The sequence below is a fragment of the Trichomycterus rosablanca genome, chromosome 20, assembly GCF_030014385.1.
Source record: "Trichomycterus rosablanca isolate fTriRos1 chromosome 20, fTriRos1.hap1, whole genome shotgun sequence".
NCBI lineage: Eukaryota > Metazoa > Chordata > Actinopteri > Siluriformes > Trichomycteridae > Trichomycterus > Trichomycterus rosablanca.
Genome location: NC_086007.1, coordinates 13,362,945 through 13,374,496, shown reverse-complemented (window position 1 = coordinate 13,374,496; position 11,552 = coordinate 13,362,945). Strand labels below are relative to the sequence as shown.

At 38.5% G+C, this 11,552-nt stretch overlaps 1 protein-coding gene across 7 annotated transcripts in view; it reads right to left on the bottom strand.

Annotated features, from left to right (window-relative positions):
- Nucleotides 1-3,047: 3,047 nt before the first annotated feature.
- msi2b (musashi RNA-binding protein 2b) overlaps nucleotides 3,048-11,552 on the bottom strand; it is a 451,597-nt gene continuing 443,092 nt past the window's right edge. For 6 of the 7 annotated variants that reach the window (XM_063017232.1, XM_063017233.1, XM_063017229.1 and 3 more), the window contains one exon: nucleotides 3,048-9,743. Coding sequence is in view for 1 of the 7 variants with exons in the window: in XM_063017231.1 (XP_062873301.1) it covers nucleotides 9,702-9,743 (42 nt within the window). In the remaining 6 variants the exon portion in view is untranslated. Of the gene's footprint in view, nucleotides 9,747-11,552 lie in introns of all 7 variants that reach the window. The other variant, XM_063017230.1, reaches the window with a different exon arrangement.

Here is an 11,552-nt window from a genome sequence, read left to right as displayed (position 1 = left end):
GCACCTGGGGGAAACCCACATGTACATAGTGAGAACATAACATACTTCATTCAGACAGTAATCAGACACAAGGAGCTGTGTCCTACCAACGTTACCTACTTTGGTGATGTATCACCCTTGGTTATTTTTGTTGTTGATATTTTGTGCGCGCCCCTCCCCTCTGTGCATGTGCAACACTACTATATACACACTTAAAGTCAAACAGTTTATATTTTACATTTTTATTTTCTGCATTTAGCAGACACTTGAGGGTTAAGGGCCTTGCTTAAGGGTCCAACATTGACAAACTGGCAGTGGTGGGGCTTGAACCAGCGACCTTTCAATTACTAGTCCAGTACCTTAACCACTAGGCTACAACTACCCTATAGTTTCATGCACTTAAAAATGAATTTAATAGCAGTTCAATGATTGTTTAATAATTTAATAAATTGGCGCCCAGGTGGCATAGTGGGATATTCCGCTAGCCAACCAGTGCAGAGATTCTGAACTTCTCGGTTCGAAACTCGGCGTTGCCACCGCTTGGCTGGGCACCATCTAGCGGGCATAATTGGCAGTGCCTGCAGCAGACACGATTCTGCTAGGGCGGTATGACCGGACTATGTGGGTGGGGTCTTCAAACGCTGTGTAAGGACCCGGATTGGCAGATAGAGAGGCACCTGTGCAGAGTGCATAGGTGAAAAAGGGTTCCGCAAAGGGCTGTGCCTGGGTCGGAGGAGGCGTGAACAGCAATATACCCACCTCGACTGCAATCGGGGATCCCCCAGCAGCGGAAGACAAATTGACTATGCTAAATTGGGAGAAAATGGGAGAAAGTGCATAAATAAAATAGAAAAAAATAATAAATTAATAAACTGACTTTTAAAATTGTAGTTGAAGTTTTTTGTGGGTTTTCCGATAATTCAAGAGAATCTGATGTACCAGCTGATTTTTTTTTCCCGGCAGATCTGATCAAATGTGACCATCTCGACACAAGATAAAACTTAGGGTTTCCCTACTGACTGTTCCATGGACAATCAATTCTGAGCATGTGCTTCAGACCTTTTGTATAAATAAACTGACATGGTCAGTTTCACAAATGTGCTTACTTTTGCTTTGCAATAGTTCTGAATACTAAAAACTGTAAATCATGAACATATTTTAAAGAATCTGTTGCATGTTGGTGGTACTTGAACCAAATTGGACCATCTGAACACATTTTCTCTTAGAACAAGATAACACTTAGGTTTTATTTTACTGACTGTTCCATAGACGAGTATTCGTAAAGATGTTGGGACCTAAAGTTGCTCAGAAACATGATCTGTTTTCTGGGATTATTACTGTAATGCTTGTGACTCGGTCTAATGAGTGTATTTAAATAGGCACAGAGAACTCGCTACATAGTCAATTATAAGCACTAATAAGTAATTAGGAGCACATGACACAAATTTAAATAACATTTAATCTAGAACCTTCTGCATCAACAAAATTATTAATCTAAATTGCTGTGTGTATATTTTGGACCAGCAGATTTAACTATTAAATTAACTTAAATTGTGTCTTAATAATAATAATAAGCAAGAATAATAAGCAAGAAATCATGACACATCCATCATTTTATATGTAATAAAATGTTAAATAAGTAATACCAATTTAAATATTAATAATAGTGTTTAGGGCGGCATGGTGGTTCGGTGGCTAGCCTGGGTTTGATCCCCAGGCGGGGCGGTCCGAGTCCTTTCTGTGTGGAGTTTGCATGTTCTCCCTGTGTCTGTGTGGGTTTCCTCCGGGAGCTCCGGTTTCCTCTCACAGTCCAAAAACATGCAGTCAGGTTAATTGGAGACACTGAATTGCCCTATAGGTGAATGGGTGTATATGTTTGTGTGTGTGTATGTGTGTCTGCTCTGCGATGGACTGCCGCCCCGTCCAGGGTGTTACTGTGTGCCTTGCGCTAATTGGATAAGCGGTTAAGAGAGTGAGTGAGTGAATAATAGTGTTTACATTTATTAATAATAGTGTTTACATTTATTAATAATTACATAAAATTTATTATATTTATTAATTTAATTACATTAAAATATTCCCCAAAATTCAGCTAAAAATCATATCCTAATATTGCCCACCTAGAGTCAACCAATACTTTCAGGTGCATATTCTACAATTCGAATACAACTCTTAAAAAAGTACAATATAAAGTACAATAATAATGTTTCTACTTCATCAGATGTGCAATACATGCTGATAACATCACTAATCAATTCTTTTTAAATGTAGTTATTTATTGTAGCTATTTTCTTTCTATTTTATTTCAGCATTTCCTCCCATTTTCTCCCAATTTAGTGTAGTCAATTTGTCCTCTGCTGCTGGGGGATCCCTGACTGCAGTCGAGGTGGGTATATTGCTGCTCACACCTCCTCCGACCCACGTGCAGCCTTTAGCGGAACCCTTTTTCACCCATGTACTCTGCACAGGCACCTCTCTATCTGCTAATCAGGGTACTTACACAGGGTTTGAAGACCCTACCCACATAGTCCGGTCATCCCGCACTAGCAGAGACGTGTCTGCTACAGGCACTGCCAATTATGCCCGCTAGATGGCGCCCAGTCAACAGGTTTCGAACCGAGGAGTTCAGAATCTCGGCGCTGGTGTGCTAGTGGAATATCCCGCTGCCTTTTGTAGCTCATTTTTAATGTCACGTTTTTTTTTTTTTGTTTTTTTTTTTATATAGATGTTCAGTTTTCTATATATTCCGTTTCTCCTCTGTTGCTGTACCAATGCAAATTTCCCCTTGTGGGATAATAAAACTTAATCATATCTTATTTTATATCATCATAATTTAACCAGCTTTGCTGCCTTTGAACTGACAGAAACTGGACCTCAGTAGCTGACAATAATAAAGCATGAAATCACTGTGAAAAAAACAAACTTACACAAACCTTTCAGCTCTGTGTTCAATTTTGTGCATTTTAATTGTGCATATCTGGCATACATTCTTTTTGCACATATATTCATATATCAAATCACATCATTTGCTTGAAAAAACTGTAAAATCAAAAACCATGAGTGAAATGTTTCAAAACAGTTTATTTTATTATTATTTTTTTTAATCTTCTCCAGACAAACACATTGATTTCTGGACCACAGTAGAGGATGGAAACCTTTCACAAACATTTTATTATCATAATTATTTGAAAATACAAATATAAAATTATACTTTCCACATCTGAGATGTGAGAGACCCCCATCCACTTTAGTTTATTTTACAACAGGGCTTGAGCAAGCCATACAAGAAGACCTGAAAGATGCTTTCAGACGTCAGTCCGTTCAGTCAGTTCATGTGGTAAAAAGTCCGTTAAAAAATGGGCAAGTGTTAGGAATGGACAAGGCAGACGGGCGATAGCTGAGGAGGGAAACGGGAGGTGTGACACCCACCAATTTAACTCTACAGTCCACATACAGGGATGCGTGTACACATGCAGGTGTTCGGAAGACACGCTGCGCTTTAACGTTCTCGCCTTTCCGTCTGTCCCAGTACTAAAATGTAATTCTACAACAAACACAGACACGTGATCTCGATTGGATTTTAAAATATGATATTAGTGTTAACTAATGAACTGTATCAGTCAGTTCAACTACAGATGATTTATAAGCAAAATGAGGCAGCTTGAACAATTTAATAAAGATATATACACTATACATATATATCCTGTATCTGTATACAAGTATATACATACGTCAGTACAGTATGTCATTACACAGAGTAGTTTGTAGCTTCAGTAATGGGACGATCGATTTGGCCATTGCCTAGCACTTGCCACGAAATTCAAGTTTCGAATGGATACGGTAGTTTACTCTCAATGTCACCCCACACCTTCCAGGTCATTATTTTTTTATCTTTTCCATTTTTTTTAAACCAACAATTATCCAATGACTTTACTAGTCTAGCAAGATGTATAACATTCATCTGCTGTAAACTGCTGTCGATGGAAAAACAAAAAAAATGGCAACAGAGCCATGCTACCTTAAAGTCCAAGCTACAGGATCAAATCATGAAAATAAAGTGAGTGAGACGTCAGACAGGAATATCTGAAGAGCTGCCAGCCTTCGTGTTAATCAAGAGCCATGCCAGGTTTTGAACCACAAGCAAATTGTTTGAATTTAGATTTAGAGGCAGGAACAAAAAAGTCAAACAGTTGGAGTTACCTGGATTTCTGCATTTATCACCCATGACATAACATCTCATCCTTAGCCAAGTCATAATAAATGAGCTCTTTTTGAATTAATAATAATTTTCATGTTCATTTTCACCAATCACTTTAACCTGACCTCTTAAATAATCCAATTTATTGAAATAGGCTAGAGGTGCGGCTTGTAGAGGTACCCTGTCTTTTACATATAGTGTAACTCCACTCCAAAGGATCTGTTTGTATGATTATTCCCATCAAAACAAACAGAGACTTGTCCCCAAAAGACTTGTCCCCAAATTTCCTCCCAGTATATTCATATCCAATCACCTGATTGCATTTAGCTTGGCCGAGGAGAGCTGTAACTAACACACGCTCCATGAGGCGAGTTCATATGGCTCTCATAATTGTGTATGGAGAGTCACGCACTAATCCCCATTATCCCCCGCCTCTGTGCAGGCACCATTGATCAGCCAGCAGAGAGCGTAATTGCTACAGTTACAGTTATGAGGAATCACATCCAGCAATCAAACTCAACAGACAAGCCAATCATTGTCTGTGTAGGCGCCCAGCTTGCCGGTAGCAGAGCTGAGATTCAAACTCATTAGTTCAAGATTTCAGCTCTGGTATGCTAGTGTGTTTTACCAATGTGCCACCTAAGCACCCTATAAAAGCATTTCTAAAGTCCTAGGTGTTCATCAACTTATTAAAAGACACATTGTCAGGGGAATGGAGGAAAGTCAATACTGATGCTACTTTCCAACACCAAGATCATACCAAGAGCACAACTTAGTATCAAGAAGATTGTTTGTATGTAATTATTTTTTATTATGATTTATATAAAGATGTGGCCATTTTTTTCGGAAATCCAGGTAATTTAAAGGTCTCATCTGAATAAGAGGAGCCTTATTTATTAGTCATGTGTTCATAGAATCTCTAGAAATGACTAATACATTCCATGACCTTCAGTCCAAAGGTAGATCAGACTTAGTTTTAGCACAACATAGCTCAACATGTGTTTCTGTCCAAATAAAATCAGAGATGCTGATTCCATCAATCAGAGAATCCTTTCAGCTAAAACACACAGGAATAAAGGAGCTCAAGTTTTAACCTTTATAATCCCTGAGAGCTTTTACTTACTTTAATGACTTAATTCTCCAAACAGTTTGATTGATTGAAAGTTACAGTTAAAATTGTCTGTTGATATCTAGCATACACGTCATTGCTTTTGTTTTTTGAGATTGAAACTTGTGGTAAGGCTCAGCTTTGATTAACAAGAAGAGCTAGGACGATGATTACAGAGGACAAAATAACTAACATTTAAAATGACTGCACACTAACAAAGGAATCTATGCAGACATAAAAAATAGTAGTGCCATGGGCAGTTGGGTTTCTAAAAATAAAAGGTATACATATAAAAACCATATCTAGAATTATTTAATCATACTATCTTTAATTTGCTTTCTGTAGTTATTAATTGTGTCCCTGTAAGAAAAGGAAAAAAAAAGAGTCCACTAGTTTTGCATATTGAGCATTAGCGTTTAAGGTAGTATGGCACACCCCTTTCAAAACATTCAAGGTTTGATATCCAATAAATCCCTTGTTCACAACTCCGCCTTACACCAATTTCTGTTTCCGGATTTCATTATGAGAGCTTTGGTAGGCTGAATCCACACAAGTGTCCGAAAAAAAAACAACCCGATGAAAATGACAATGAAAAGTAGACGGCGATGAAAACAACGTTAAACATTTAGCTTTTCTGTTTTTCATTTAAATGATTATCAGAGAAAGTTCTATTCTTACTGGTCCTAAATCTGCTACTCACTACATCTCTACTGTAACGTTGATTACATAACATCTAGAACTATTTACTATGAAAGCATGAGACAGAGATATAGATTAAGAGCAAAAAGACGAAAGCAGCTCAAAAAACAGGGTAAGAGAAGAGTGAAAGGGATCAACGCAGAAATGTAAAGACCACTACACTGGCATCAAAGACAGCACTCGTTTACAAGGTTTCTTTTTTTCCTCTTTTTTTTTTTTATACACACTACTGAATACAATGATAAAACAGAAGATTACTGAATGTGTGACAGGGAATGGAGAGAGAAAAGTCAAATGAGAAATACAGTACAGTATAACTGTAATATAGTTATTATTATTATTATATTTAACAGAGTCATTCACTTTCACAAAAATAGCAATAATAAAAATCCCCCACTTCAAAACATCTTATGGGGGTCAGAATCTTTTTTTTTAATAGTTTTGTCTTTTAAAACAGTTTTAAATAGTCTGCAGGAAGCCATCTTTGTTTGCTATTGTGTTTTTTGATTATTATTTTACCGATTTCTCCTCTTTCACATGTAAGATTTCACATGTAAAAAATGATTCAGCATCCTGTCATGTGTGAGTTCAGTAAAAACTCGATAAAAGACAAAAAAAAAAAAAGGGAAGAAAATGCAGCAAGGATGAAAAACAACGAACAAACATCGATTCTATTCTTATTCTAATTCTTAAATAGCACTCATTTCACTCAGCACATAGTATAGTTTAGTATCCGATCCAGTCTCCACATGTACATCAAATAATTGTAGCAGCTACTGGTTTCATTCAGCTTCAGTGTATCGGAGAATTTTCACTATTGCTACCGAGAAACTCAGCTGTAAGGTCAGCAGATCGTGAGAATACGAACAAAACACCTGGAAAACGGTTGCTCAAAAGCACAGTCCGTCACTCGATGCGATTAAAGACTTGGAGGCGCCACGAGAATCCTTCATACGTACGACCTACGCACGGTGGAGCGCTACGTGCTTTAACATGTGCAAATAGAAAATTATAAATTCTTTCTCACAGTGCAATGATTGAATTTCATTCCGAGACGATCTTATTCCGTCCCGGAAAATAAAATATAAATTAATTTATGTTCTCTGAAATACATCCCACAGGACTGAGGTAATGGTGCAAAACAGTTATTTTTCCTAATTAAGCACGGACCGCTTTAAAGATCTTCAAATATTGCAGTTAGGTTCCAAATCAAGCATTCTGTGGGTGTGTTCGGAAACCTAGTGAGCTGCCTTGCTGCTTTACTGCCTACATGTTTGTTTGTTTGTTTGTTTATTAGGGTTTTAACATCATGTTTTACACTTTGGTTACATTCATGACAGACACGGTGGTCACTCATTACACAAGGTTTATCACTTTACACAAGTTATATCAAACACAGTCATGGACAATTTAGTTTCTCCAGTTCACCTCACTTGCATGTCGCAGACACGGGGAGAACGTGCAAACTCCACATAGAAAGGACTCGGACCGCCCCACCTGGGGATCGAACCCAGGACCTTCTTGCTACTGCCTACATAGGCAGCTGCCTAAGTACAGAGGATTCTAATAAGTCATCGACTTATAAGTCAGGCTATTCGAACGCACTACTTAGACCTGCAATTCCATCAGTTTTCGCTTACTTAGATAACACGGTTAGCCTGATGCCATTCAACCAAAAGGATGAGGTGGCACAGCGCGCTAACATGTCAACTAACATCTCCCTCTGTGTACCAAAAATGGTTAAATTCGCTGACAAGCCCGGATTTGCAAATAATTCACACTTCAATAATATCAATAATAATTTATTTACATTCGAAAAAAACTCGGGTGGCACGGTGGCTCGGTGGGTAGCACTGTCACCTCACAGCAAGAAGGTCCTGGGTTCGATCCCCAGGCGGGGCGGTCCGGGTCCTTTCTATATGGAGTTTGCATGTTCGTGTCTGCGTGGGTTTCCTCCAGGAGCTCCGGTTTCCTCCCACAGTCCAAAAACATGCAGTCAGGTTAATTGGAGACACTGAATTGCCCTATAGATAAATGGGTGTGTCTATGTGTGTGTGTGTGTACGTGTCTGCCCTGTGATGGACTGGCGCCCCATCACAGGTGTTACTGTGTGCCTTGCGCCCATTGAAAAGCTGGGATAGGCTCCAGCACCCCGCCCCCCGCGACTCACCCTAATTGGATAAGCAGTTAAAACAGTGAGTGAGTGAAAATAACTCGTTGCTCCGCATCCGTCCACCATATTTGTAATTCTTTTGTGAGAAAAGTTGTGCCGCACTGAATGCTGGGATTGCCTTCACTGCTAAGCCAGCATCGGATGCTCCCTTGTTATTCTGTCAAAATAGCATTCAAATTTAAGGTGCCTTACTAGGCAGCATTTTAATGCATGTAGGAATTCGAACAGCCTCCTTCTCGGGAGTGCGAGTAGGATGATGTAAAATGCTGTTTATGTAGAGAGCTCACTAGGTTTTCGAACACACCCTGTGTGTTTTTTTTTTTTTTTACTTTCTATGACTGAAGACTACGGGAAATATATATATTAAAAAAATCATTTACAACCAAAAACCAACGAACCTTGTACCTATAAGGAAATGTCCTTAAACGTGTATTAATAACAATAATAAGGAAACATGAAACGTAAAGGTGTGCTTTGGATTTCAGTTGGATTTCAGGTTTACAATGCTGATTTGTGTATATGTTGTACGAGCTGTGCGCAGATCTCACTATCTAGTCGATATGCTGGTATGCCACCTGCACGGTTAGAAAGCTGACAGTATTTACAGAGCGAGCTAACAGTGTTTATTGGGCTTTTGTCTGCAGTCTGGTATCACGGCTTTTGTGCTACAAATGGATTTCAGTTACCGCACTGAGCCTGAAAGATTTTTTTTCCCTTTTTTTTCGAACATATTTCGGATTGCACACAGTACGACCTCTAAAACACCATCACAAAAATATGCTTCTCTCGGAGATGGTTCGATGCAGTGAAGAGTAATTATTTACATACAGTTTCATAACGTTTCTTTTTAAATCTCATTTCACAAAGTATTAAAAGCAAATGTAGTTTATCTTTTATCCGGAACAAAACAAAGACATTTATAAAAAAGGACTGTGAAAATATTGTAGTCCTCTTATTGCCCAAAATAGGTAAATATGATTAACAAGACACCACACGAAACGAAGAACAGAGCTACTAAGATTTGTAAGTTACCCCCTCGTCGCTCTTTTAAAGGTTGAAAAAACATCATTTTTGAAGCAAAAGTGTTTGTTTTCTTTCCTGTATGAAATGAAACTGTGAAAATGTGACAGTTAAGTATTACCAAGAGAGATGCGACAAACGTAGAAGCATTATTACATTAAAAAAGAGAAAATGTACATTTATATAGTTCTTCATTAAAGAACAGGATGAATAAAACTAGGCTCAACCTGAAAGGCTGATTCAGACTACAAGACAAAAAAAGAAACCTTAATAAAGGGAAAAAAAAGAAATGAAAATGAAAAACAACCTTACAACAGTTTCCTACATCAGATTATGAAGATACAGGAGGATTAAAACAAAACAAAATACAAAGCTGAGTTTGAACTATAGTACAGCAGATTAATGTTTTCGAATCTGAGAAGATTCCAACATTTTCGCTCCATAGTTGGTGCCATCTCGGTTTCTTTGCCTTTTCCGTGCTGTAGTGCTTGACGTTGTACAGCCGTGACCTGTACATAAAACAGTTAGAAACTGTGCCCTGCTTTTCCCGGACCTCCTGATAGACTCTGCTGAAGCAAACACAAGATTCACAGGTTTCAGAAACGGGCTGCTTTTATATAACTGGTGCTTCAAGCTTTAAGAGTGTCTTTATACACGAGGGCTCTACGATAGTCTGGATTTAGTGCCATCTGATTACCACCTTTTTGGACTGCTCAAGGAAGCTTAAAGGGGAAGAAGATTTTTATGATGATGATGTAAAAGCAGCAGTGCAACAGTGGCTATGCGCTCAACCAAAAAAAAAAAAATTTTTGCTGATGGCATTAAAAGTTGGTATGGGCGACCAGGTGGCGCAGCGGGATATTCCGCTAGCATACCAGCACAGAGATTCTAAACTCCTTTGTTCGAAACTCTGTTCGTTGCCTCCGGTCGGCTGGGCGTCATCTAGCGGGCATAATTGGCAGTGCCTGCAGCAGAAACAGTTTTGCTAGGGCGGGATGACCGGACTATCTTAAAAATCTTTCTTAAATGGTCAGGACTCTCCCAGGACCACTACACATTAGGTATTATTTGGGTGGTGGATCTTTTTAAGCACTGCAGTGACACTGACATGGTGGTGGTGTGTTAGTGTGTGTTGTGCTGGTATGAGTGGATAAGACACAGCAGCGCTGCTGGAGTTTTTAAACACCTCACTGTCACTGCTGGACTGAGAATAGTCCACCAACCAAAAATATCCAGCCAACAGCGCCCCATGGGCAGCATTCTGTGACCACTGATGAAGTTCTAGAAACTGACCAACTCATACAGCAGCAATAGATGAGTGATCGTCTCTGACTTTACGTCTACAAGGTAAACCAACTAGGTACAAGTGTCTAATAGAGTGGACAGTGGGTGGACACGGTATTTAAAAACTCCAGCAGCACTGCTGTGTCTGATCCACTCATACCAGCACAACACACACTAACACACCACCACCATGTCAGTGTCACTGCAGTGCTGAGAATGATCCACCACCCAAATAATACCTGCTCTGTGGTGGTCCTGTGGGAGTCCTGACCATTGAAGAACAGGGTGAAAGCAGGCTAAAAAAGTATGTAGAGAAATAGATGGACTACAGTCAGTAATTGTAGAACTACAAAATGCTTCTATATGGTAAGTGGAGCTGATAAAATGGACAGTTATTGTTATGGCTGATCAGTGTATCTTAATACTTCCTTATGTATCAGTCAGTAAATAATGATATCATTCGCATTGAGTGGTACAATGTGTGGTATCAATTCACCACCTAGACATTACACTGTTAAAAAACAGTTGAAAAGTGTTTGAATTATCATTTAGTTTTACATATATTACACTTGCCCTACTCAGATGGGATTTGTTTTGTCAGTGTGACATTTCTTAATTTCTCCTTGGTGATAAAACTCTCAGATCTAAAGTAAAACCATTTTTATTGGTTCATTTTCTAAGGAAACATGGATGACTTTTTGAAAACATAATTGGATTATGTCAATATATTTATATCGACATCAGCTGTTTAGCAAACTGACAGCAATACAACTGATAATTAATTTCTAGAGACATCACAGTGGAATATGAAACACACATCACTAATTAATTCATAGCTAATCTATGTGCAGAGAACTGGTATATAAAGCAGTGACTGATTACCAGTTTCTTATCAAAAAGCACTGCATTAAAAAGGGATGCACTCATTAATAAATGATAACATCATTGTAACACACATTTATTGTCTTAATCACTTGATTATTTGGACCAAATGGTCAAAAATTTTTAAATTAACTACCTCTGTTTGATAGATATTAAATAGATTGGTGAGTGTCTGTATTTGGAGTAAGTGGAACGCTGTATCATTACAT